Raw genomic sequence first — 26,609 nt, 5'->3', positions numbered from 1 at the left:
GGACGGGAGGGAGGCTGTTTGTCCCTGGCAGAGGCAGGACACCAGCAGGTATAAAGACCCCTCCAGGGCTGCTGCTGTCAGGCCGTGCCAGGCAGTTGTGGTGCCCTGGCCAGGCTGGTGGGAGAAGAGAGCGCAGAACCCAGGCTGGGCAGGGGGCTGGAAGCACAGGTCCTGTTGCTGCTGCTGTTGCAGGCTCCCTTGTGGAAGCCTGGGGAGTTCATTGAGCCTCAGTTTTCCCATCTACGGCACGGAGATGACCTATAAGTGGTTATGACTCAGAGCTGGGACAGTAACCTTCTTTTTAACAAAAAAAAACCCAAAAAACAAAACCAAAAACAAAGCTAAAGCTTTCCATTCATTGATTCTACACCAACCTCCTGGTCACCTAAGGAATGTCAGATCACCTGCACTCCCTCTCAGCAGGGCACAAGGCTTCTTCCTGCTGGAATGAAGTCCTGAGAAGGTCAGTTCTGCTGTAGGGAGAGCAGTAAATGACATGCTCCTGGCACAGTCACCCTAGAGACATCAGGGTCACTGGTGTGCACAACAAAAGGCCTAGAGGAGCCAAGGAGCAGCTGAGATGATAGCATCAACAAGGAGCAATACTGATTAGAAACCATCTCCCAAGACAATAAAATCAGTGAGGTCCCATCCAAACCATCTGCTGGCTTCAGAGAACTACAAATTACTTTCTGAAATGTGTTATAGTGCAGGCGACTCACCAGGATTTGTACAGACCTCTACAAGAGCTGGCTGACAATGAGCAAGGTAGTGAAACCCTGGGCAGCTCAACCTCCGGCTGGTGGGGAGCTGAGGTGACACATGCAGCAAAGCTCTGCTTACCTTCACAGGCTTCCACTCCACCAGTCAGATCCCAGACCAGCAGAGCCCCCTGTAACCATGCTACACTCCCTCTGGAATAAGCCACGGAGATTGCTTTTGATAGCTACAAAGCACAGGCATTTCTCCTCGGTTCCCACTAGCTGATGGGGAGTACGTTCAGGAAAAAATGGAACATTTTCTTTTGCACTCTCCATTTGAATTTGAGGTCTCAGGCCTCCCCCAGCGTCATGGCCGGGGCACAGTGGGTGCCCCAGAGTGAGCAGAGCTGTGGTGACCAACAGTGGTGTCACTAAGGCAGCTCTGGTGCCCTTGGGACTGGCCCTCAGGGTGCCAGACATGGACCACGACCGCTCAACATGGGCTTCTGGCTTTATTGTGGCAGACCCCGTGACAGACCCGGCGCAGCAACGCTGATGGCACCGGCCAGGTGGGTGTTCACACATCGTACCCGATGATGCCGCGCTTGCCGATGATCTCCCCGATGTAAAACCACATCAGCACCTCTGTGGCCACTAGGCCGTTCCTCAGAGCTTCCTGAAAGCAAACAGGCACTGGTCAGATCCCAGACTCCCACAACAGCTCCTCCCTTGCTCCCACAGCCACATCCATGCCCTCCAGCAGGGCTGGGACTTCAGGAGTTCTCAAGGCAAAAACCCAGGAATGGAGCAGAATGTTTGCTGTGTTCAGCCACCCCTCAACACACCAGGCCACAGAGATCTTGTACAACACCCAGCACAGCGTCAGCTGTCGTTTGTGGGTTTTCACAGCCCTTTCAAGAATCAGAGCCCATACACATGGGAAGCACATTAATTTCAAAGCCAACCAATGACACGGCTGATCCAGCTGCCTACGGATACTCCCTTCTCTGGGAGAGACAACTGGGGGCCCGAGGAGGGCAAGCACAGCCTGGTCCGGGCAGGGAAGAGTTAAGGCAAAGCCGACAAATAAAACACTTTAAACTCTCGGCCCCTGAATTCCTTCAGCTTCGGGTGTCATTGACAACGGCCGCACTGCTTCCTAGGCCGATACCAGGGCGGCTAGGAGGCTCTGGCTGGGGCTCCCCGGCCCCGGCGGTACCTTGACGGTGAGCTGGGCCAGGCGGCCGCTCTGGAAGGCCCGGACCAGCCCCTTCATGCCGTCGATGGCGCGGGGGATCTCGGCGGGGGTCGGCGGGACCAGCTCCACCTTGGCATAGCGCCAGAACGTGGCCAGGCGCGGCTTCGAGTAGGTCACGGCGGCTGCGGGAGGGGACACGGAGGGGACACAAGAGAGGACATGGGAGAGAGGGAACGGTGTTTTCCCAACGGCGGGAGCTCGCGGCGCCTCCCCAGGCCCGGCCCCCGCCTCCCGCAGCCCCGCTCCCCAACCGCGCTCCCCGCCGCCCCCGGCCCGTTCCCCGCTCCCGTCCCCGCTCCCGGTCCCTCACCGCCGAGCAGCTCCGGCCCGCGCTGCACGAGTCGCTGCACGAGCCCCTGCGCGGCCTTGGCCATCGCTGCGCGCTCAATGTCACCGCCGGTCACCGCGCCCGGCGAGCGCCGCGGGCAGCCCGCGCCAAGGACCCCGCACCACGTGAGCGGGGCGGGACGGGGCGGGGCGGCGCCGGGGCCGCGGGTTCGAGACCCGCCCGGGCCGGCACCGCCCCACTCGCGACCCAGTCCCTGTCTACAGCTCCCGGCGCTGCCAGACCTCAACCACTAGCTTTAAGATCATCTCTATGTTTTATTTCCAACGCCTGCCGTTCCCAATGATCACTTGGGAAGTACACCCTTCTACACCCCTGGCCTTTACAAGGTGGTGAACAGTCCCCTTCCAGTCCCTCCCCATGTCCTACCCTGGGGGCAGCTGGAGGCATCACTTTCAGGTAGTGAACGGATGGTTACAGTTTAAACACAGAAAAGAACAGAGGGAGGCGTTTGGTGTCACTGGAAAAGAACGTGGCCAACACAAAGAACAGGTAATAGAAGGCTGGGGCACCAGGCCATGAAGAAGAGGCTGTGGTCTTGCCCCGAGGCAGAGGCTCAAAGCTGTAGTGCAGTGGAAAGTCTCAGTCTTAAACAGTGAGTCTTAACAGGAAAAGAGAGAACAGGGGTTGGAAGGGAAGGTCCAAGGAGAGACTCGATAGGTGGTGGCAATGCACTAAATGTGGTCGTCGTCAGGGTGGCAGCTCCAGCCATTTCCCCTGCATGGCATTGATCTTGCCTGTGAAGGGAGGGCTGGGAACAAGATCAAGGTTTTCAGTTCAGCGTGTCTTCCAGCTCCTCCTTCTGCTTTTTCCTCTCTGCAAGCCACTGCTGGATCTTCTCTTTTAGCTCTGTGTTTGGTCTGATCTGGTCCATAGTGAGTGGGCTCCGATTGAAAGGATCCGTCTGATCACTGAAAGACAAAGCATTGACGAGATTATTTGGACACTCCTGGCGTTAAAGATAAAAAAAGAGGGAGATAGGCCAGGAAAAGTCACTGGATAAGTGAAATAGATCCCCACAAGTATCAAGCAGGAGGGCTGTGCCGCGCACCTGAGGAGGTGTCGGGCTATAGTCGAGCGGTCCACGGTGACGCGGGAGGAAGGCAGGATCACGGGGTCTGACATCAGCGTGCTCATGATGGGATCCAGGAATTCATCGCAGGCGTCTGCATACGTCTCCTCTTCCTGCTGCTGCCTGTCTGCAAGAGACTGGGGAGCACAGGGGCTTTGAGGGACTCGGCCTCCCCGTTCTTTAAAAACCAGGGAGCACTCACAAGTCTGTATGGGCAGCCTGCCCTCCCAGCTGCCCCACCTGAACAAAGCCCCACTCCCAGAAACCCAGCTCCACAGCAATACACAGAGGGAAAAGGACACAGGGAACCAGCTCCATCTTTTTTTGTACATTAAATTCCCTCCAGTGCTCACCTTGATCCTCTCAGCCAGGTTACTGAAAGACACTATCATGTTGCCAGGCTTGTTGATTTTCTTCAGAACCCGCACGGTCTGGGCAAAGAGTGTCGGTGAGTAGGAGCGGCCGTCCTTGGGGACTGTGGCACAGAAGTTTTCTTCATCCCTGCACCACAGGTTACAAGACAGCAAAGGTTTAAGAATCTATATTTACAGGGCTGAAAAACAGTCCCTACAGCAGCTGCTTTCCCACAGCAAAAAACTCAAAGCTAGAGGAAAGCTAGAGTGTAACTAAGCATTTCTCCCCCAATACCCCCAGGATGGCTACTGCCACCCCACAGGCTCACACCCTGTCACCACCTACCCAAGGTTTAGGTAGATCGTGCAGATATCAGACACGAGCTGCTGTGGCTTGAAGTCGAACTCACTGAAATCCTTCACTTTCAAAGCTCCCATTTTAGGCCCAACCAGGTGTTGCAGAAAGTAGTTGAGCATGGAGATGATGCGCTCAGCAAGGAAAGGATGCACGAACAGGGACTTGATTTCTGGAAAGGAAAACAACAGTTCCTTCACAGCAATCCCATCCCGCTCCGATCACTGTGAAACCAAGTTCCTGTCCACCCTTTCCTGGTCCTGGCAGGCAGGAGGGGCCACTCTTCCTACCTGAGGTCAGGAAGGCCAGAGTGCCGATGGTTTCGTTGGACATGATGTTGTGGAAGCGTGCCAGCTGCCCAAACATCTGCAGGCTGGACTCCTTCTCCCGGCGAGCCTCCGGGGACAGGCTGTCCCACTCGCCCCGGTCCTTCTCAATCTGCTGCACTTTGATCTTGCTGAGGTACTGCAAAACAGAACACCCAGGGGGCTTGGCTGGATGGCAAAGCCAAGGAGGTCCATAAACACTCAAAATCAGACAGGCAACATCCACATGACCCAGCTTAACTGCTGGCCTCAGGGCAATCAGTTCTTGGGCAGGTAAAAGCTCCCCAAAAAAGCCCTTTCTAGCAGCAACAGCAGCTCTGAAAGGAGTGAGAGACAGCCATCGCACACCAGGGACATGAGGTCACCTGGCACTTGCCTTGTAATCCCAAAGGAGAACTGCTTGGAGACAAAAGGCCTTTGTTAGGATAAAACACCTGTTTTATCCTAAGGCCAAGGGGATTTGAGAATCAAAACCCACAGTGATCGTTTAAAGCCCGAGTTCGTCCAGATTAGCAACAGGCAGATTTTCCAGCATGCTTCCTGATGGATCTGAAAAAGCCCTTTTGCTCCTCTTGGTTCTGAGCTGCCTCTTGAGCCCAAAGGAGGAAAGGGTGACCCACAGGCAGGGCCCCAGGCCCCCTTTCCTCCTGCCTTCCCCCCTTCTCCCAGGGCACTGACCACACCAGCCTGGAATTGCTTCCTGCAAATGTCTACCACACAGATTCACCAGGCAGGGCCAGGCGAGCTGACCCTGTTCTGGAGGTCAAAACCACACCCAGCCGTCTCTGGGGAGTGAGAACTTGTTTATGTGATGCTGGTGGCACAGGAGCTCAACCCTACCTGTATGGCTTCATCCAATAGGAAAATGGCATCATTCATGAGCAGGTTAAGGAAGCGCAAGAAGAGAGGGGGGTTCATTGCCTCCAGGTTCTCTGAGGCATAATCAGCCAAAGCCTGCAAGGAGCGAGCAAACAGTGAATTTTGTGTGTCCCAGTGGCAGGACATGGACCCACGTGGTCCATACAGTGCTGCACACACAGACAGACACACACACGTGCACCTCTTGCCTCACCTTTATGCTCTCCCGGTAGGAGTCGGTGCCCCACATGTACCTCAGGATGGGGTACATGGGACGGCGATAGTTGAACTTCTGTTCGAACTGGTGTGGGTCACCTGGGCACAAGCCAAAGAGCATTACAAGTGGACATTCCCCCACAGGTGTCCCACAGGGAACACAACTCTTCCCCTTCTGTGCTTACCTGTGAACTCGATGTCCACGAAGACCTTGATGAGCGCCTCGGCCAGGTGGGCAGCATGCTGGTAGGAGCAGAACACCCGCTTGCGATGGAACACGCTGGAGACCAGCGGGTTCTGGGCCTGATCCAGGTGAGGCATCACAGCTTCCAACACCTCTGCCAGCTTGGCTCGCAGGTGAGGATTTTTCATCCTGAAATAGGAAAGTGAATCCAGGATGGCATGAGGGCTAGGGTGTGGAACTGAGCTGTTCAGGAATCATTCCAGGAGCTGTGCCCATCCATGCTCGAGTGCCTGCTTGCTGCAGACCATCTGTAAAGCCAGCTCTGGGTCAGCAGCTCACTCACATGCACTCAATGGCACAGTAAAATCTCAGGCAGAGGCCAGAGAGTGTGGGAACAGCCAAGCTGCTGCTCCCACCCTCCCACAGCAGCTTTCCCGCTCACAGCCCATGGCTGCTCATCAGCTGGAGCTCCTGGGCAAACCTCACTGACCATCCCAGCTGCTTTCCTACTGCCTAGGGTCCTGCCCTCTATTTATCCTGCCAGTCCAAGTGCTTTGCCTGCTGTCCAGCACCAAACACTGAGGCCACAGTGTAACTCTGCTGCACCTGTGGGGCAGAAGCCAAACCATCTGCCCCAGGTGACATCGTAGGGCACTGCCAGGAAGAACTACAGCCTCCATCTCCCAGGGACAGCAGAACAGCGAGAACTGCCTACCCAAGGGAAACCTCCAGCTGCTCCTGCTGCTGCCAGGAGCTGTGTTTACACACGTGAGTGTAAACAAATGAACAGCAGAAATGCAGAGTGTAGGGTGATATCTTGTCAGGAAGACCGACAGAACTACTCAGTTCTGTTCAGTGGACATCATAGAGACACTCCCAACAGACCAATCACAGGAACTTCCTTTAGCAAGTACAAAATGGCTGTAGCTGATGAGGCTCCTGCATCATACTACCAAACACATATTTAAGCCCCAAATCCCATGTGTACCTTGCACAAAAGCCCATGGCCTCCAGGCAGGGCTTTGTCCCCTTTGTGCCTTCTGTGGGCAGAATTCAGCATTTCCAAAGGGATCGACCTGCTCGTGGCTGCACAAACCAAGCCTCAAAACAGCTCTGCAATTTCCACTTGCTTGTTCCCCCTGGGTGTTCTGCAATGAATACCCAGAGCTGCAGCTAGGGCTGTACCTACCTCTCCACATCACCCATGAAAACAGTAACAAAGTGAAGGATGTGCTCCAGGGAATCAGCTGAAGTCTCCAAGATGTCATCAGCAAAACGCCGCAGGAAAATGAAGAAGTCACCCAAATTATCAGCAAAGAACTCTGCAAAGAGAGATTGTAGGTGAGCCCTCCCCAGGCAGTTCTGCCCTTTTCCAGCCTCCCCTCTACTTTCCCCTCACCACTCTAATAATGATTAAGTTTCAGTAACTAATGAGCTGTATCAGAATCTCCCACAAAGGACGCCCAGTCTGACAACATCTGTAACACCTGGGATTCACTTCAGCTCTCCCAGAAGTCAAGTTCCTTACAGGGTCAACCTGGCAGCTGTCTGCTGATCACACACTGTTACACAGCAACCCCCAATGGAACAATCCTAAAGCAGACCCTGAAAGGATGATTTTGCAGGGATAGAACAGTAAATCAGTGTGGTACGTGGTGAAAACTTTGCCACTTGGTGACGAGTAGGACCTCTAAAAGGTCAGTAGCCTCACTATCCTAAGTACGGCCCTCAAACAGCCCCCAATTTTATGAGTGAGCCTCTTCAAAGGTTGTAGCACTGTGTCCTGCCCTTGACAGAGAAGTGCTTCCTCAGGCAGCTCTGCCAGTGCTCCTGGACAGCAGTGGTGGCACCAATCCCCAGCAGGACACACCTGGCACGTAGGCCAGCGCGCTGTGCTCCACCTCGGGCAGCGGGAAGCTCAGCTCCAGCGGCTCTGTCCCGTGGTTCCCCATGGCCAGCTGCACCAGCAGCACTGCCATGGACACCTGCAGGTTCAGGCAGTTCTGCAGCATCTGTGGCTCCGTCATGGCCGTCTTGGTGGAGAGATAGATGGTCATGAGGCGCTCAAACTGCTCCCTGAGGCTGTCAGCAGCAGGGCTGGAGCTCTGCTGAGCTTCTCGCCATGCCACTTGAAGGCGGTGAAGACTTTGGTTTATCTTTACCATCTGATCGTGCAACCTGCACAGGAAAAAAAAGGCAAGGAGGACCTGAGAAGACAGACAGACATCCTGCCTCAGCAATGCATAAGCTGGTGAGAGACTGAGGGACTGTGGCACCTGCAGAGTGGCCTGGGGAGCTGGCAGAGCTCTCTGCAGCGTGGAGCTCCCTCGGGTCACAGTCAGGGATCCAGCACGCCCCAGCCCACATGTTCAGTTTCCCAGCAACGAGCCACTTGCATAATAACTTTTTTGTCAATTTCTATATTTAGAGAATAAACCAGAAGGGGACTCTGCTTGGATCAGCCATGACCTCACAGTATCCAGGCAACGATTTGCAGAGGGAAGCTGGGCAAAATAGCGAGTTCTGGTGTCCAGAAAATCCTTTCCTGGAAGCAGACAGCCACCTCCCATTCCTGCTTTGTGCACAGCCCAGTTACTGGGACAGTTTGGGTCACCCCCAATGGGCAGGTGCCCTGCCATCAGGCTGCTCTCCAGTAGAGAAGGGAGGTGCCAGAGGCCCTTCCCTGAGGAGAACAGGAATGGAGCAACTCACAGACACTCAGCACTTGGCTGTTGGTGCCTATAAATAACAAGGAGTCTGTAAGACCGTGAGCAAAGGGTCTTTTAGTAGTCAGTTAGGCTGAGGTTCAAACAGCAGCTCAATTGGCCACTCTGTATTATAAGTATTTACTAAAATTTCCATGGCCAAATACAGGTGGAAAACAGCCCTGGGGGAACTGAGAGCAGGTACCTGTGAAACCCCAAGTGCAGGGTGTACTGTGTGAGCACCAGGTTTTCTGTCACCAGGTTGTAACTGTTTGCAAACTCCGGCTCTTGCTCACTCAGAGCAGGGATCAAACATGTTTCTTTCTCCAAACCTGGAAGGAAAAGCAGCTCTGTGTCAGGCCCTACCCAGCAGTGCTGATAAGAGAAGAGCTCGAGACGGCCTCTGCTGAGGACACAAAAGGGCTCACAGTGATGCTGGCAGTGCTTTATTTGTATTCAGCTCTCTCCTTACTCCTCTCTAATCACAGCTGTAACTCTCCCTATACTGGCGCCCATTAAGAGGGCACTACTGGGAGAGGTGAGGACCTGAGGAGATCCCCTTTCCCGTTCCCCTGCTCCCCAAGGTTTGGCTGTACCTTTCATGTGTACGTTCTTACTCCTCCTCTCCTCTTCATTCAGCTCCTTCAGGGCACAGTAGGTAGGGTTGAAGGTTAGCAGCCTCGGAGATTTGGGTTTGCAGAAGGGCTGACACAGCTTCAGGAGGGCAGCCCCCAGGTTGAGGAAGAAGGCATCTGAGGCATACATCTGGAAGAAGATCTCTGGCATCTGGTTAGCCCAAATTTTGGTGCGGCCCGCATTCGCGTGGAGGCAGTTTCCCAGCCAGGAGAGAATCCTGTGCTTTGTCTCTGGAGACAACTGCAACAGGTTCTTCAGCATCTGGTAGATCTTCTCATGGAACTGGGCCATGAACTGTTACAGGGAACAGAATACAGTTGAGGGAGTCTAGCACCTTGAGTTATGGCACCGGTGTCTGTTCCGCAAATGCCACCCAACCCTTTTCCCAAAGCTCAGGCCAAGGACTTCGATAGAACACAAAGACATGCATTACAAACACCTGAGGCAGCTGGCAAAGCCATTCCCATGTTCCAGCTGGAGACTCCAAAGCAGTTTTGGGACTTGCCTAGTAACAAGTCAGGTTGTTACAGAGCCAGTGGTGGAATTCAAGCCCTGATACCATGTCTTGAACCCTCAGGCAACCAGAGGCCACTAAACATTGCGGGAAGCAGTACTGCCCTGCTTCACTCACCTGATGGATGTTGGATTCCTGCACTTTGATCTCCTGTGGGCTGGATCGGGATGGATTCAGAAAGTAGCCGTGGTTTTCCACCACGCCAGGGGTCTTCAACAAGCAGGAGATGTTTAAAATGGCACCAAGCAAAGTCTTCTGATACATCTGCCCATTGCTGGGATCCTTGGGCTGGATGTAGCCTGCAAAAACCTGGGGAACACGTCGGGACATGCTGACAGTTGTACAAAATCCCAGTAAAAAAAACCTACAAACTGATGGGTTTGGGACAGGCTATGAGAAAGGAGCAGAGGGGTAGGAGTACACACACCAGGTGTTGTACTGCTGGTTTGGCCTCTGCAGGTCCTGGATAACTCAGGAGCTAAATGAGCTCCCCAGAGGGGCTCCTGCCCAGAGCGAGGCACTCACCTTGGCTATGTCCTTCTGCTTTGTGAAGTAGAGGAGCACATCGAGGTATGTGTACAGCAGGATCTGGCAGAGGTCCAGGTCCTTGATTCTCCCCAACAGGATGTCAAACACAGGAACCATGACCTCCCCGAACGTCCGCACCTCCTCGTCCATCGTTAAGGCCTCTATGACCTCCTCAAGGAACTCTGTCATGTCTTCAAACTCTGGCAGGGTGTGACACGAGGCTGTTACTCACAATGCTACAACAGCCAGACCCAAACACAGCCCTCCCTTTTGGCAACTCCACATGCCCCAGGGCAGCCTCGCAGCACTGAGCCAGCAGCACAGCTCGGCCACACTTACGTGCCCCCCTCAGTGCCTCCAGCATCAGGTCCACCAGCTGCTCGTACACATTCTGGTTGACATAGATCTCCGGGGTGAGGAGCACGGTGCGGGTGTTGGACACCGTCAGGTTGCGGCAGCGCACAGCGAAGGGCAGCAGGTTCTCTGGAACCTTGGTGATCTGTGCAGGGAGGACGGGGCAGTGCTGGGGCCCGGGTTGTTACACCCTCAGCTGGGTCACCCCGGAGCGCAGGGCCGGGTGACAGAGCTGCCCTCCCCCTCGGCAGGGTCCCTCCTGCCCTGCCCACCTCCTCCCGTGCCCTGCGGAAGCAGGCATAGAGGTAGCGCAGGATGTGCCGCTCCCCGGCGTCGCGGTCGGCAGAGAGGTTCTGGGTGCTGGCACAGGTCATGTGGATCAGGTGGCTCCCGGGCTCCGGCAGCAGCAGGCGGGTGAACAGGGCCTGGAAACCAGAGCAGAGACGGGCACACTGACACAGCCCCAGCTATCCCCCCCCCCCCCAGAAAAGGGAGCCCCACCCCACACAGGCTGATTGATTCCTGCTGGGAAGGGTTCTCTCTAGCCCTTGCTAAGTAGAGGAGTGCTGGGCTGAGAACCCTGTGCAAATCCTCCAGTCCCATATGGAGCAACAGCAGCCCCACCAGGAGTCATTTCCACTGAAAACCTCATCAGGAATGGCTGACACGGCCACAGACAAAGCCAAGCATGTGTGTGGACACTGATCACTGAGTTTTGTTTGGTTTTTGTTCCCCTCCCCACCCCCAGTGGATCTGCAGGGCAGCAAACCCCTGCAGCCTCTGGGAGGAAGGTCTGGATTCCCCAAATTCTACACCTTTCTCAGCTTCATACCCCAAAAACCCCACAGACGTTTCCAGCAAAGCTGCGAGAGGCAGTTCCGTGCTAGACTTTGGGAAGGGATTTGGGACGTGTCCCATGTGCACTGTGGGGAATCACACTCAACTCCTGTGGCCAGAGCTTGCAGAAGGATGGGGGCCCCACCTGCTCCACGTTGTCCATGTCCAGCCAGTCCTGGTCATCCAGGTCCGCAGCCATTTCCTCCAGGTAGACGCAGCGCGCCGGGATCCCATTCCCGCTCTTCATGCTGGGGTCGCCTGGAAAGGGCAGAGGGACCCGTTCCATTAACAGGGATGGGGACCCTGCAGGCAGGACCTGCCTCTGGCACAGCCCCAGCTGTGTCCCCTCCCCACTGTGCCCTCCCATGTCAGGGCTGAGCCAGCCCACCCGCGGGGTTCCCAGGCTCACTGTTGTCCAGGGTGATGAGGAAGATCCTCTGGATCATGTGGTTGATGTTGAGCTGCTCGCAGAGCTCCCGCTGCGAGCGGAACGAGCGGCTGATCTCGGCCACCGAGTAGTCGCAGTCGTCCAGGCTCTCGGAGACGCTGTTGTCAGAGTCATCCTGGCTGATGGACGTCTCCTCGCCTGCACGGCACAGCCCTCAGCGTCCCGAGCGATAGCCCTGTCCCTGGGGCAGCCTCGCCCCCTCCCCAAGGGACAGCCCTGCCTGGGGAAGCCCCTGCCCGGGGACAGCCTCGCCCCCCACCTGTCAGCTGCCGCAGCTGCTGCTGTTTCTGGATGGCGGCGAAGTGCTTGGCGGCCGCGACGGAGCCGAAGAGGGCGGCGAAGGGATTGCTGGAGATGCTGTTGTTGTTCTCCTGGTCAGTCATCTCCTCTCAGGGCCGCGCCATGCGGGGGGGCCGGGGCAGGGCTGAAGGGAGAGCCGCCGGCAGGGCTCGGGTGCGCTCCCCCGGTCGTGGCGGGCCCGTCCCGCTCGGTGCGGGGGCTCTGGTTCCGGCCCGGCCCCGCTCCGGCCCCGCTCCGGCCCCGCCGGTCCTGTCCCGGCCCCGTCCAAATCCCACCTCGGCCACCGCCGGAGAGCGCTGCGCGTCACCGCGTCGCACCAGAAATGACGACACTCGGCGCCCCGGAAGTGACGCATGAGAGGATACAGAGTGTGCGGGCGGGGCGGCAGCGCGCCCTCGTGGCGCAGCAGCGCCCCCTCGCGGCGCGGAGGGCGAACGACACCTGCGGGGGCGGAATGAGAATGGGAACAGAAATGGGAATGGGAAGGGGGATGGACAGGGAATGGGAATAGACAGGAAATGGGGATGAGAATGGGACAGGGAATAGGACATGGACACAGGAACGGGACAGGGACAGGGAATGTGACAGGGAAACAGACAGGGATGCGGACATGGCCACGAGTCCATCCCTGCTCAGCGGGACCCAAGTGTGTCCCGTGCTGTGAAACCAAGTTCCTGTCTGTTGTTCGTCCACTGACCTTCATTTGAATATTGATGACATGTAAAGAGCATGATTAATATGCAAATTCTGCTGTTCTATATACTCAGTGCTGACCTTGGACTTACAAACACCCTTTTGCAGCTGCATAAACACGGCAAAACTTGCCCCTTTTTATTTTTTAACCTTTTTTTTTTTTTTTTTTTGGTGGGGATCATGTTTGTGGGGGATTTGGGCTGAGGCCGCAGGGCAGGGTGTGTAAGGCCACTGATGTATCTGTTTATATATGTTTATATCACACCCCCTCCCCATCCAGCAGCCCCCCCCCCCGGACAAACACTGCCGACGGTTTGGGTGGTTTGTCACGAACAGCCTTTACTCGCCCGCCGGTCGCGTCCCGCCTTCCTCGGTACAAAAGAACAGCTTAACAAAAGTCCGCCCTGTGCGGGGGGCGAGGGGGGCTCGGCCCCGCGGGGAGGGTGGGCTATGGCACTGTCGGCGTGGGGCCCCCCCGGGCGGGGGCTCAGGCAGGGAACTCCTGCTCCGGAGGCTCGTCCCGGGTGCCCTCAGCCACGCTGCCGGGGCCGCTCATCCCCCCCAGCGCGTCCTCGCCGGGCCCCGGCAGCGCGCAGGGGTGCACGAGGTGGTCCCAGTAGAGGCTGAGCGTGGAGTGCTCCTGCTGCTCCAGCTCCTTCAGCTCGTGCAGCTCCTTGGCGCTGGCCACCGGCGTTTGCACCTCGAAGGTCATCTCGAAGCGGCTGTAGTCCACATGGAAGGCGCCTTTCTCCAGGGACATGCAGGGCTCGAAGCGGTATCCCCAGAGGATCTCGTCCTCTGTGTAGGAGGTGCGGGCTTGGCACGTCATTCCTGTGGGGAGACAGCAGCTGAGCTGGGCCAGGGCACTGCCACGAGGCCCCTGCTGCCCAACGAGGGGCTTCCAGCCCTGCATCACCCACTGCTCGGCAGAGCCAGCTTTGGCCCCAGGCATCTCTTGGGCAGGACGCCAGTCCTGAGCCCGGTTTTGCCTGGCATCTCCAGGAGCCCAAGGGAGCTGCCTGTCCCCACCCTGACCCCTGCCCTGGAACACTTGCCTGTGGCTTCCACAATGCCCTCGAGGATGATGATGATTTCGAACTGCTCCCGGCGCAGCGACTCGGCCGACATGTCCCAGAAGGGGCTGTGGCGGTTGATAACATGGCAGATGATCTGGGGCTCCACCAGAAACAGACGGTCCTCCCCTGTGTCGTAGCCCAGGTTCAGCTCTGACTGCTCCAGGGGAATGAACTCCCCCTCGGCTGTCTGCCGGGACTTGATCAACTTTGCCCGGATCTTGGCGTCCACCATGTGGCTTTCCCGCAAGTCCCCCACGCGGAACATCAGGCAGAGCTTCTCGTCACGGCGGGAGATAACGCAGTTTTTGCTGAAGATGAGGGTCTGGGCGCGCTTCTTGGGCCGGGAGATCTTGACAAACATGCAGCCCACCATCATGGCGTCGATCATGGAGCCCACGATGGACTGAGCCATCAGCAGGATGACACCCTCGGTGCAGTTGGCTGTCACCATCCGGGTGCCGTAGCCGATGGTCCGCTGGCTTTCCACTGAGAGGAGCAAGGCAGAGATGAAGCCGTCCACGTTCTCGATGCATGCCTGCCACTCAGGATCGCCCTGGTGCCCAACGTCACCCCGCACCCAGGCGTCGAAGAAGTAGATGAAGCCAAAGACCACCCAGGTGACGATGTAGCACATCATGAAGACAAAGAGGAACCAGCGGTACTTGAGGTCCACAATGGTGGTGAAGATGTCCGAGAGGAACCTCTTCTTGTCCTGGATGTTGCCCAAGTTCACCTGGCACTTGCCCACCTTTGTCACGTAGCGCTGCCGCTGCCGCTTGCCACTCTGGACCATGGGGTTGTCCTCCTCCAGCAGCTTGCACCGCCGGCTCGGCAGCCCCTCCGGGGCGGGGACGGTGGAGCTGCGGGCGGAGGTCTTGCCGCGTGACGAGTTGGGGATGTTGGCCACGCTCAGCGCGTGCAGCGGGTACAAGCGGGCACCTGGGTCCTGCGGGGCGGGTGGCGGGCACCAGGACGGGCGGCCACGGAGGTGCTGGGCAGCCAGGCTCCCACGGCTCAGCGGCAGGGACGCCTCACTGGGGATGAAGCCGCCACGGCGGGGTGCGGACGGGTAGTTTGGCATCGGGGCGCTTCTCTTGGCAGTGGCAGTGGCGGCGGCGGCGGCAGCTTGCTGCCCGCCGTCCTCCACCAGAGCCCCGGGAGCGGCCGGGACATCGGGCTGGGGGGGGAAAGGAGCCCGTCGGTGAGAAATCGCCTCTGACGACAACCGCGAGCACCCGGCGGCACCCTGAGCCGAGGGTGCCCCAGAGCCCCGGCGCGAGCCATACCTTCTGGGGGAAGGTGCCGTACCGGCTGGTGTCGGTGGGCGGCCGGGGCAGGTAAGCCAGCATGTGCTTGGCCGTGGGGGTCTGCGCTGCAGGGATGGAGTTGCTGCGGCCACGGGGCTCCTCGGGGGCCCCCCAGCCGCCGGCGCCGCCGCTGTTGCGGGCGTAGGGGAGCACCATGGCGGCGCCGGGGCGGGGGCTCAGCCCCGGGCTGGGCGTGGGGTCCTGCCACGGGGGGACACAAAGTGGGGGGTTATTTTGGACACGGAGGGCAGTGCAGAGCTCTGGCCCCTCTCCACATCTCCAGGGGCTGGGGTCTGGGGGGAAAGCCCTTGCCCAGCAGTGCATGTGCCAGGCCCGGAGCTGTGCCGGGGCAGCTATGGGCTGGCTCCAGATGGCTAAGCCCATTAGGGGCCATAATTGCATTGCAAGGCCGGGGAAGGAGCCATCCTCCTCCGGTGGGAAGCCGCTCCAGCAGCCGACAAGCTCCGGGTAAGCGCTGTGGCTCTGCTCCACACTCGTTCTGGGCCATGGCTGTGGCTCCCGGTTCTCTAAGAAGCTCTGAGCAGAAATGGGTGGCCTCTGGACAGGCTGTGATATACAGATCCCATTGCTGGGCTCCTTGGGACAGGCTGAGTCCAGCCGGTCCCTGTGGGGAGATGTGATGAGAGGTCACATTCCTGGAAAATCAACCTGGAGTGCAGCGACCCATGGGGACAGGGGTGGGGATGGGGTGGGAGTGTGGGTGCTCTGCCCCCTCCAAGCATTCCCTGCTTCTGCAGAGCGGCAGGACCAGCAGTGCAGTGACGGGGGACATCAGCCTCCGGGCCAACCCCCCAGCTCCCCAGACCCCTGGGCACAGAGGGCACCCACCTCATGTCCAGGCAGAGTGGCTGCCAGCCCCAGAGACGTCGTTCTCGGCTTGTGGCTCCTGCTGCGCCCCGGCCACTGCCGGGCATCTTCCCACCGGTCGTGGACGGGAATCCTCTGCCAGGCTGTGCCACTGTGGCCAGTGGGAGGGAAGAACGGAAGGACAGGGAGCTCGGTGGCAGCCACCAATCCTGCTCCAGCGGCAGAAGGTCACCCGTTAATCTGTCTCAATGACAGGCACAATTACCTTGAGACGATTTAATCAGAAGGAGCAGGCGCCCCAATGCCTGGGGGAAGGAGCAGGAGGGGTTTCCCAGCGGATTTCCCTGTTCTTGCCCTTAGGATGATGCTCACTGTCTGCTCTTTAGGGATGAGATGGTCAGCAAGTGCTGGAAAACATCCCCCCTCTCCTGCCTGGTCTGTGCTCCCACACTAAACGTGGTCTGTGCTCCCTCACCCTCTCCTTTTGGGAGGCCTCTACGAAGGTCCCCCCTGGCACTCACTGGGGTGGACCCCCAGGGCCAGCAGGACTCAGTAATTTCCAGTCTGGCTCCCAATACCAGATAAGAAAGACGCGGATGAAGGAGAGATTAGTCGCTAATCTCCCGGGGAAGATGAATCTGCAAGCTGGACCCCGCGGAGGGGACGCACGTGGGGGTGGATGGGAGCTGAGCGCCAGCACAAAGTTGGGATTTTCCTGATGCTGTGGTCCATCCTTTTCATAGAATCCCAGAATGGTTTGGATTGAAAGGGCCTTAAAAATCATCCAGTTCCAACCCCCTCCCATGGGCAGGGACACCTTCCACTGGACCAGGCTGCTGTAGATGGGTTTTCCCCATTCTTCTGTTTGCAGCAGGGAGTCCCCTCCCAGACAACAGTTTCCTCACACACAACAGGCACCACAAGCCGTGTCCCGGGTGAGGTGCTGGACACAGGACAGGGTGATTAGTACCCACCTGCAACCTGCTTCCCTCCCTCGGACATCCCCATCCTCGACGCAGCTCTCAAAGGCTCATTTGCATATTTATTTGATGACCAAATGAGAGTCGGGGCCTCCAACCAAGGCACCGACTCCAGAGAAGAGCCCGATGCCGGCTGTCCGCTGCCTGCATCCTGCCCCGGGTGCCCTCCCTGTCCCACCGCGGCCGGAGCTGCTGCTGCCGAGAGGCGCCTTCCCTGCCAAGGCTCTCGCTTCGGGGTGGCCGAGGCTCGGAGGATTTGCATGCCTTGGCTTAACCCTCCCGGGCACGGCGAGACCCTGCCCAGAGTCACGGCGGGGATGCACCCGGCTTTTCCTGCTGAGCCGGGCGCGCTTTTCTTTTAGCGTGGAAAAACCAACAACGGCTGAAAAACGACCGTGGCCACACCCCGGCGTTGGAGGAACAGGCTTGAATTCGCCCCCCCGGGCGGCAGACGCGGCCGGCGGCCGGGCGGACGCTGCTCCACAAACGTTAATGCCCGCGGCCGCCGCTCAGGGCGGCTAATCTGGGCCCAGAGGTTAGCGGGGCGGCGATATCATGGCCGGGGGCTGGTGGGCGAAGGCGCAGGCGGGGGGGATGCTGCTGGCCCTCCTCGGGTGGGTCAGCTCTTGCGTCACCACCTTTGTGCCGCTCTGGAAGAACCTCAACCTGGACCTGAACGAGCTGGAGGTCTGGAACATGGGGCTCTGGCAGGTCTGCATCACCCAGGAGGAAGGGGTGGTCGAGTGCCAAGCCCACGGCTCCTTCCTGGCGCTGCCCCCTGAGCTGCGCATCTCTCGCCTCCTGATGTGTGTCTCCAACGGGCTCGGGCTGCTGGGCTGCCTCCTCGCTGCCATGGGGCTGGACAGCTGGAGAGCCTGCGAGGACAAACCCGGGCAAAAGCAGCGTCTCCTGCTCGCTGGGGGAGCGGTGCTTGGCACTGCGGGGATTACCACCCTGGTGCCGGTCTCCTGGGTCGCCTACAACACCGTCCTCGACTTCTGGGATGAGACCGTCCCCGACATCGTGCCCCGGTGGGAGTTTGGGGAGGCCACCTTCCTGGGGTGGTTTGCCGGAGCGTTCCTCGCCGCTGGTGGGCTGCTCCTCGCCTGCAGCGCCCGCTCCACGAGCGCCGCGACACCGCCGGCCCCCGCCTGCCACCAGCTCCCCCCCACGCGGGGGCCGGGCGGGGGCCACCACCCACCCCCCAAAATCGCAGACCTGGTCATCTAGGGCCTCGCTGTGCCCTGCATGCCTCGTGGCTTTTCCCCTGGCAGGGAGGGCCCCTGCACGTTTCACAGGATGATTTGCTAATTGCTACAGCAGCCCTGCCACTTCCTCTCCTTTCTCTGTGTGCCTGCTTCACTTTTTCTCTGTTAAGGAGCAGCAGGTTTCCCCGCAGCACTCGCCAAGCGAGCGTGGGAAGGCAACAAGCAGTGGGCAGTACTTTGTACTGCTGGTGACACTGATGGGTGACACCGTGTTGGCAGCTCAGCACAGCAGCTCCTTCCCTGTGTGTCTGTGTCGCTCTGATGCATTTGCAATAAATTATCACGGCCATTGGCAGTGTGTGTCTGTGCTCTGAACATGCAGCTGCATCTTGCACGAGGGGGATGCAAGGGTCGTGAGGGGCAGCGCTGCCGCTGCAGCAGTGTTTCAGTCTGTCCAGGAAAGACTGGGGAAAAAAGAGAGAAAAAAGTGGAAAACAAGGGGGAGAGGCAAAATTAGAGACAAGGCAGCACCAATTTTAGTCCTGCTGCAAAGGCAGGATGGCAGCGGCCGTGTGCCCTGCAGTAGCCTCATCTTCTCATGGCTAAGATGATAAAGCCGATAATTGCCACAGACCTTTGTGTCAAAAGTTCCTCGACTGCATCATTTACCTGCGCAGAAAAGGTAAGACCGGGGTTTTGCGGGTCTCCTTAACTGTTCCTTCCGCATTTTCCTGATTCAGCTGTAAAAATAAAGGCTGCTTGCACACCTCTGCAACCAAGAGCACGGACCATCAGGCTGGATTAGTACCCAGAGTCCTGACAGGGGCCAGCCCGCTGCTACAGCACTGGTTGAAAACCGAGTTCACCGCTGGTTTAATCCCTGGAGGCTCAAAGCCGGGCGCGTGACCAATCTCAAGGAAGGCCCAGCCGACAGTGGCATTCCTGGGGGAAACAAAGTCCACTCCCCTCTAAGTTCGTTTTGAAACCTGCACTTTGCTCTGCTGAAGAGGAGAGGAAGGAACAGGTGGGCAGGGAGAGGGAACAGGGACGATCCCTGGGAGTTCTGATGCTTCAGGGCTGGGGGTAGAGCTGGTGGTGCCTACAGTGAAGGGGGAGAGATGAGTGCTCTGTCTTTCTGAACAAAGATCAAAGGGAGGTAGAACCCAGGGGTTGGCCTTCGGGGCCATCACCTTCCAAGGAGCTGCATGCCCTGCCAGTTGCCCTGAGAGGGCTGACCAATTCCGGGAGCAGAGAGGCTGTTTTGGCTATAATTCCCTGAAAATGGGAGGACAGGACAGAGAGCAAAGGATTCCAGCCTGGACACACTCCCGTCCAAGCCCAACCCAAATATCAGGAATTGACCTGGCACGACTCTGTACTCCTGACACTCTGTTGTTTTTTTTTCAAGCAGGCTTTGGGGCATTTCAGCTCCTGGCAGCAACACAAAGAACAAGGCAAAGCCACTCATTGCCTGACAGTCAGAACAAAAGGACTCTCCTGTTTCAGGAGTCTCTCCCCAAACCACATCCTACTGCCTGCAAGTGCACAAAAGCTGCCTGGCAATGCCAAGCACTGGCGGGGAAGAGAGAGCACAGCTCCCAGCAGGTCACAGCTTGGGGTCTATGTTCAAGAGCTCCGTGTTTTCATCCCTCACAGGCTGAGCACCTTGAGCAGTGAGCTGGAGGCCTCATTCCACTGTTCTGTCATGACAACAGGGGAAAAGCTGAAAAAGCAACACCCTGGTGCCACAGCACCCCAGTCCCTGAGGAGACACAGGTCACTGGTGGGACACCACCACCTCCACCACCACCACTGTGGATAATGGCAGTTCTACTTCATCATAAAGTCACTGGGAGAGTGCAAGATTTTCCCACAGGAGCAGTTTATTCCTAAATAACGGGGAAATGCACACCAACAAAACGGTGGGACCATCCCCAGGCAGCTCTGCTAATGACAACACATTTTGTACAGGACGAGCCTTAAGGCAGAACCCCAGAGTGAAATAAAGACACGGAGGGAGCTTTTTCATTCTAACATAGAACAAATGCTTTTATTGCACTGTTAGAAAACTCTGCATAGTCCCAACAAACAGGATCCCCCTCCACTGACTCAGAACTTTTGGCTTACAACAGCTGCCGCAGCCCAAACAGCTTAAACACAAGCACAGGGCGCCCGCAAAAGGAAATGCCAACAGGGCACTTCGTTAACAAAGTCAACAAAAAAACCCACCACCAACACAATGGGCTGATCTGAGCCCTCACAGTTGTCAGCAACACTCATCCAGCCCTGACACTCCACCCAAGGGGAGAAGAAAGTTTGCCTTCCGGCTGTGAGAGGAATATCCTTTGGGGTGGTGTGATTGCCCCGAGTCAGTCAGCTCCCACCCAGCACAAACTCACAGCCCCGTCCTGGCTCCTCACTACCAGGATTTGCCTGTGCCTCTCCGAGAAAGGCTCCTGCGTGATTTCTGGTGCCAGCTGGAATACAAAAGGCAAAAGCCTGCTTGGCTTGACCACAACATGCAGCTGCGTGCATGACTGCCCACACGACAGAGTGTGAGCTGCCGCTCCTTGCTGCCTCCTCCTCACTCAGCCCAGGCTCCTGCAAGCAGGAGCCTGGCTGGATCACAACGTGCAACCTGTGGCAGTGACCATTCAGGGAGCTGTAAAAGTATCTGACAGTCCAGTGACAACGCGCAGCACTGTGCACAGAGGAGCCGGGCTCTTGTGCCATCACAGGCCCAGGGGTCACATCTAGAAAGCTGTCAGGACAGAAGAACCCCTGGAGCTGGGCTGGGCCCTGTGGTGCTGCTGGGGCCTGTGCCTCAATGCTACAAGTCGTCCAGGTCCTTCTCATTACTGCCTCACTTTCTGCCTCAGAAGTGCAATACTGCTTTTTATTCACTTATATTTACAAAGAACACAGCTCGGAAGCCAAACTGCCCCCTCTCCCGCTCCAGCACTACCCGATGGAGGCCCCGGGCAGGTCAGCAGTGTGACACTGTGGCACAGCGAGTGGTCTGTGGGCTACTTCACCCTCACGGTCGAGGCCCCATGAATGGACTCCATCACGGCCGCAAAGCGGCTGCAGAGGTCGTAGGGGGAGTTGGGCCAGATCTTCGGGGGCTCTTTCAGCACAATGACCTCGGTGGAGCCTTCGAGGAGCCGGGGCAGCAGCTCGCCCAGCTTCAGCTGCAGATTTTCTGTCAAGGGGGAGAGGAGGAAATGGTCAGTGGCAGCAGATGGCAGAGGGCTCCAGGCCATGAGCTAATGGGCTGTGCCACTGTGACGCCTCTTGCAGACTCCTGTCCCCGCAACCAGAGCTGCCCAGCCCATCACCGGGGATGAGCAGCACCTGCTGACCAGAGGAGGCATCGCACCAGCTGCCGCCCAGCTTGGCCAGTCCTCATCCTGCCCGCCTGCCCAGGGCTCTGCGAGGGAAGCTCCACTGCCACCTGGCTGCCAGGGGCCACGTCCCACCAGGACACACAAAAGGCGCTGTTGTACTGGCTGTCAGGGCAGGAATCACTGGGCAATGCTCAAATATTGAGGAGAACAGAGCCTTCACAGCCCGTTCCCCTTCGGACAGGGCAGCTCAGCCCACATGGAGCAGCTCTACAACAACATACCTCTCTTCAGAACACAAGAGATGCTCCGAATCTGCTCCCCCACCCAATCTCCCACAACCCTGGCCTCTGATAACACCTGCTGCTCCCTTCTGAAGAGGAGTGTGCCATGCCACTGAGCACGTCTGCATTCACCTGCCATCCCTGGGTACCTCCAGTCAGGGAGAAACCCTAACAGAAGACCCAAGCCCCCTGAGGGAACACTAAGCCATTCTTGGGACATCAGCTGTCCCATTTCAGGGAAGAGAGATCCTTCTGCAGCTTAGTTTAGTGCAAAAGATTAAATTCTTCTGTAACAGAATTCAATAGGTGATTCAAACTGATTTCTCCTCCCACAATCAGAAAGGCCCCTACAGTGCAGATGCCAGGAATTTAAGGAAGTGTTTTAAATGGTCCTTAAATTCTTTCCCAGTTGAGATCCAGACACTGCCCTGCCCATGATCAGCACAACAAAGGTAAGGCCAGCAGCTGTTCCCTACCATCCATGTCTTCTCGTCCCAAATATGAGCACCAGTGGTTCCTCATGACCTCGATGGCATCCAGGTCCTCTCTGGAGATATCAAAGTTGTTCATGAGGTGCATGCAAGGGATGATCTGCTCATTCAGGATGCTCACGCCCTCTGACACATGAGCTTCTTCAGAGCTGATGAACAGAGAGGCTGCCACCTCATTCAGCTTCTGGAGGCAAAGGGAGAATTGGGGACAGACTTGTAAAGAGCAAGCATGGACCATGGATAGCCAGGAAAGGCCCAGCTCATGCCCTGCACCAGCAGCCATGCAGAAAACAAGGACTAACAGCACCAGGTGCTGGGCTGTGGTGGAACAGCCACCTTTAATCATGGGAACCACACCATAGAAAACAAACTGGTAAATGTATATATTCATACACATACATGTATTTTTCTGTATCTACATACAGAATGCATACGGCTTATTTACAACTCTGGTTTTAAGATGCCAAGACCTAGATCTGCCTTTGCCTGAATTCCCTGAGAGCTGTATGGCACGCTCTGTCACTGAATTATCATTATTATTTCCATACTGCTGCTGGTACTCAGCAAGGGGCAGACCCACAGCAATAGACACAGGAGAGACAGTTACATTGGTCTTGGCTACCACGGTGCCCCGGCTGCTCCCTCCCCTCCTCTCCAAGAGTGAGAGCTGAGCTCCTCGATACAAACCAGGAGACACTTCCTTCTGTACAAGGCGATCAGTGACTCGTTCACGCCTCGGTTGGTTCCCTTCAGCAGCAGCTTCTCGTTACTTTGGTAGGCGTGGACCAGGTAGGTGAGCGACTCCTGGTACCTGGGAGAAGAGGGTCAGCTCTGCAGGCCTTGGGCTCTGGCAGGGCCACGACTGCAGCCAGTCCCTCGGCTCACCTCAGGAAACCCTTCCCGCTGGGCCCGGCTCACTAGCACCAGGCCTGATGGAAAAGCTGTATTTCCTCACAAAAGCACAAATGAACAGATGTCCCATGACAAGCCCTTCCTGCTCCTTTTTGCCCGCAATGCCTAACGAGCATCTTGGCAGAGCCCCTTAAAGCCAAGTTCCAGTACAACATTTTCATTTATTTTCTGCACTGCACTTTGAGAGAACACTCCAAGTGCAGAAGGTCATGTTTTCAGGTCCCTCACATATTTCTGGTTTCTAAACCCCTGCCCCAGGTGAGAAAACAGAATCACTGACAGGGACTAGGACAATTCAGGGAAGCTCTAATCTGCTTTTGCCCAGCCTCGTGTCAATTTGCCCACCTGAATTTGGTAGTTTGTCACTGTGAACCACCCCAGAATTCAATTCTGTTTCCATCAAGGAATAATTTCGGAAAGCCTGTTTATTTTCTGGATTAGAAAAATGACTTTTCTGATTTCTATCTTTCCTAAAATGACACTGTTCTCTTCCATCCTGCACAATTTATGTAAAATACAGTTTCTAGAGAGGTAAGGAGGAAACCAAGGCCCTTTGGGTCTAGAGGACTCTAAAGTGTGTGTTTACACAAAGCATAATGTCCACTTTGAGACAATTTAATTTTAATAAAGGGGCCTGAGGTGAAAAATCCCAAAGTTACGGCAGTCATTCCTGAAAACCCATCTCTGGAAAATAAAATATAAAGCTCTACTTCCCAGAAAAAAAACTTAGGAAAAACTCTCAGAAACTGTCAGACAGCTGGCCAGCAGCTCAATCTCATATTTGAACTGTTAATCAAGGTCAACTCTCAATTCAAGAAATGGCTTTTAGCAGGCCAAAAAGAAAGCCAGTCCTGGCCTCAAACACAGGACCGAACACAAACTGGCCATCACGGGTTGGAAAGAAATTCTGTCAGAGTGGCCTTCACTTTTAGCTACAGCTTATCTTGTCCAAACACACAATTAGAGGAACTTACTTTCTATTCTGGTAGAGCTCCAACCCCGTCAGCAGGTAAATGGACACCTTACGGAAAAGGCTGTAGTCCTCGTGCCATCTCTGTGAGGAGCAGGAGCCAAGCAGAGCGTCAGCCTCACCCCAAACACCCACACGCACAGTTTGGGGTCCCTGTGACTCTAAAGGGTGTCAGATTTTACCCTCTCTAGTGATTGAACGTCTCTCATAAGTGACAGGTAAATGAATTTAGCCAACTGCAGACACTCCTCCAAGCTCAGGAGACTTCCAGTGTATTCTTTCTCCCGCAGCCCCTCCTGCAGCCCCACGCTGCTGACAGGTGTGCAGTGAACCCCGGGTTTGCCAGCACAGCTCCAGGCTGTGCTCCCCATTTCCCACTTCGGACAGTTCAAGTTGGGATAGTGTGAAAGATCAGAGGCAGCTCTCTAGTCCCTTACCTTGTACTCCTCCATGTCAACGTCGTCAGGACCAATTTCTCTCAGCTTTGCTCGTGCCACCTTCATGATGCTGATGGACCTGCTCCATGTGAGCAGAGAAAGAGAAAAATCAGAACAGTGGCCCCAGCTGCATGCAAGTGAGAAAAGCCTTCCCTGGAATCCTGGGCACCCACCTCTCGTCATAGCTGAGGTTTTTGTCTGCAAACTGCTCAAGGAGGGTCCGTTCCACCACCTGCTGTGGAGCGTTGTTCTGCAAGAAGTAGATGAGCACGTGCTGCAACCGGGCGTCGTTCTGGGGGGTGGGGGTCTCTTTGGAAAGCAGGTACAGCCGGGAGTACTCCTCGTGGAACGCCTGCCAACGGAACACACACACGGACACATCTACCTGTCTGCCCGTGGGAATGCCACAGCAGCTGACAGCGAGCTCAGACCTGTCCTATTTGATGGGATTCCCATGGTGACATCAAGCCTGGTAATATTCCAGTGGTGAACGGAAGCCCACGAACATCTCAACCACAAACCAATGGCCCCCACAGCCAGGCAAACCCTGCACATGAAGTGTGTGCTTCCAAAAGTGCTGGGGAGCCCAAATGACTTTGAGAGAGGGGGTACAGCTGCCTCAGACAGGTTTGCTAACCGTGCTCAGGCTGCAAAAATCAACTGCTGCACATTTGTACCTGGAGGAGGTGCAAGAGTACCTTATGATTTATATTCCCACAGATTACCACCACGGGTGATTCTTCCCATGTGGCACTTTTAGTTAAATCTACCTGCCTGTAAAATCTAACATCAGCTTCAACATTCAGCAGTGCTTATGCTCTCAACACCCTCTGTTCATGCAGACATTTCTCGAGGACACGTTTGACAACAGAGGTCACAGTAAGGGAGCATGTTCAGGACCAAAAAAACGAATTTCACAGTACTAAAAGAACAAGCAGGAAAAAAGTTGCTGTTTGCCCTGGGAGGAGTGAGTTCTTTCTTGGAAGCTCTAAAAGTTGTTTTGAACAGACAGATATGTCATCACAATAAGAGAGCAGGAACTAAAATGCAGGACAAAGGCCATTAGCTAGAAGAAAAACTGCACAAATCGTTCCCTTCACATTCTTGATCTGTCAGTACAGCACAGATTCCCCATTCTAAGAAAACAGATATCCATACTATTGGATTTAGCAAACAAATCAATACCTTAACAAGCCCTGCTTCAGACCCATCGCGATCAAAGGTCTGGCGGGCTTTTGCAATAGCCAGGATGACACCTTGCATGGCTGGACTCAGCATCACCTACCATGAAAGCAGGAGAACAGACACAAACAAGAACAAGGAAAACAGTAACAGACAGGGAAAGAAGAGAAAGGCACGGTGAAGAATGGAAGAAACTTTCAAAAGATAAGGTTTAAAGGAAATCATACGAGTACAGGTGTGATAACTGGGGCTGTGAGTTACTTGCATTCTACTGACTCTATCGATCACATGCACTTTACATGCAGGGCTTTTCTTAGGCATTTAAAGATCTAAAGGCTCGTCACTCCAAGCCTTGAATTTGAAAATTAAACAAGTGAGAAGGCAAAGCCTGCTGGCCATGTCCCCCGTGTCCCACTCAATCTTCCTAAGCCATATAAAATGAGAACAGCACCTGTGGCACAGAAATTCCTTGTGCCAATTTCACACAAGCACATCAGACATACTCAAGGAGTGACAGCCTCAGTGTTTGCGTGAAATCCAACTACACTTGAGAAAGAGACAGAACTTCCAAAACACTGCTTGAACATGTGTGTGAGTGGTTAAATGGTCAGACCCAAAAAAAGCAGTGGGCAGAGTATGTAAGTTCTGCTGTTAGGGATAAGGTCTTTGAGAGAGGGGACAAAACTGTAACTACAGCAAGCAAAGAAGCTTGTAAAAAAATTAACACAGGTGGGATTAATTATGATACAGTTGTGCCAGAAAAAGGACTTAGGACCAATGTGCAGATTGACCAATTGAGCTCTCTTACAGAGCTGCTTTTCTAATGGCATTTAGAAATGGAATTATGGAACAATTTGGTCTGTCCAGCTTCCTTTCCACAGTGGGAAAATGCACTTTGTACAGGGC

At 55.9% G+C, this 26,609-nt stretch overlaps 5 protein-coding genes across 12 annotated transcripts in view; 1 reads left to right on the top strand and 4 right to left on the bottom strand.

Annotated features, from left to right (window-relative positions):
• Positions 1-1,200: 1,200 nt before the first annotated feature.
• On the bottom strand, positions 1,201-2,424 carry ATP5MG (ATP synthase membrane subunit g). Its single transcript, XM_064634851.1, has 3 exons — positions 2,270-2,424; positions 1,921-2,081; positions 1,201-1,377 (listed from the first exon to the last, which is right to left on the bottom strand). Exons 1-3 carry the CDS (start codon positions 2,331-2,333, stop codon positions 1,279-1,281), a joined length of 324 nt encoding a protein of 107 aa, XP_064490921.1. The 5' UTR covers positions 2,334-2,424; the 3' UTR covers positions 1,201-1,278.
• Positions 2,425-2,542: 118 nt separating this feature from the next.
• On the bottom strand, positions 2,543-12,304 carry UBE4A (ubiquitination factor E4A). The gene is made up of 19 exons (XM_064634820.1): positions 11,951-12,304; positions 11,653-11,829; positions 11,389-11,501; positions 10,679-10,831; positions 10,392-10,551; positions 10,050-10,252; positions 9,642-9,833; positions 8,971-9,304; positions 8,580-8,706; positions 7,540-7,847; positions 6,859-6,991; positions 5,671-5,858; positions 5,484-5,584; positions 5,252-5,365; positions 4,376-4,550; positions 4,077-4,257; positions 3,731-3,878; positions 3,357-3,514; positions 2,543-3,216 (listed from the first exon to the last, which is right to left on the bottom strand). Exons 1-19 carry the CDS (start codon positions 12,072-12,074, stop codon positions 3,078-3,080), a joined length of 3,228 nt encoding a protein of 1,075 aa, XP_064490890.1. The 5' UTR covers positions 12,075-12,304; the 3' UTR covers positions 2,543-3,077.
• A 699-nt stretch (positions 12,305-13,003) lies between these two features.
• On the bottom strand, positions 13,004-16,320 carry LOC135402049 (G protein-activated inward rectifier potassium channel 4-like). Of its 2 annotated transcripts, XM_064634763.1 has the most exons (4): positions 15,917-16,320; positions 15,047-15,268; positions 13,740-14,937; positions 13,004-13,515 (listed from the first exon to the last, which is right to left on the bottom strand). In XM_064634763.1, exons 2-4 carry the CDS (start codon positions 15,221-15,223, stop codon positions 13,172-13,174), a joined length of 1,719 nt encoding a protein of 572 aa, XP_064490833.1. In that variant the 5' UTR covers positions 15,224-15,268; positions 15,917-16,320; the 3' UTR covers positions 13,004-13,171. The 2 variants fall into 2 exon arrangements, with proteins under 2 accessions (XP_064490833.1, XP_064490832.1); XM_064634762.1 differs by lacking the exon at positions 15,917-16,320 and having other exon boundaries at positions 15,047-15,887.
• Positions 16,321-16,405: 85 nt separating this feature from the next.
• On the top strand, positions 16,406-18,438 carry LOC135402055 (putative claudin-24). Its single transcript, XM_064634787.1, has one exon. The coding sequence runs from the start codon at positions 17,431-17,433 to the stop codon at positions 18,103-18,105; it is 675 nt and encodes a 224-aa protein (XP_064490857.1). The 5' UTR covers positions 16,406-17,430; the 3' UTR covers positions 18,106-18,438.
• A 1,666-nt stretch (positions 18,439-20,104) lies between these two features.
• USP28 (ubiquitin specific peptidase 28) overlaps positions 20,105-26,609 on the bottom strand; it is a 30,293-nt gene continuing 23,788 nt past the window's right edge. For 4 of the 7 annotated variants that reach the window (XM_064634742.1, XM_064634747.1, XM_064634748.1 and 1 more), the window contains 7 exons: positions 25,707-25,802; positions 24,695-24,873; positions 24,522-24,600; positions 24,089-24,168; positions 22,890-23,013; positions 22,188-22,386; positions 20,105-21,285 (listed from right to left, as the gene is read on the bottom strand). In XM_064634742.1, coding sequence (XP_064490812.1) covers positions 21,110-21,285; positions 22,188-22,386; positions 22,890-23,013; positions 24,089-24,168; positions 24,522-24,600; positions 24,695-24,873; positions 25,707-25,802 — 933 coding nt within the window. In that variant the 3' untranslated portion in view covers positions 20,105-21,109. The remainder of the gene's footprint in view (positions 21,286-22,187; positions 22,387-22,889; positions 23,014-24,088; positions 24,169-24,521; positions 24,601-24,694; positions 24,874-25,706; positions 25,803-26,609) is intronic. The other 3 variants (XM_064634743.1, XM_064634749.1, XM_064634750.1) reach the window with 1 other exon arrangement.

This window comes from Pseudopipra pipra, chromosome 23 (assembly GCF_036250125.1).
Source record: "Pseudopipra pipra isolate bDixPip1 chromosome 23, bDixPip1.hap1, whole genome shotgun sequence".
In the NCBI taxonomy this organism is placed as follows: Eukaryota; Metazoa; Chordata; class Aves; order Passeriformes; family Pipridae; genus Pseudopipra; species Pseudopipra pipra.
This window is presented reverse-complemented; position numbering and strand designations above follow the sequence as displayed.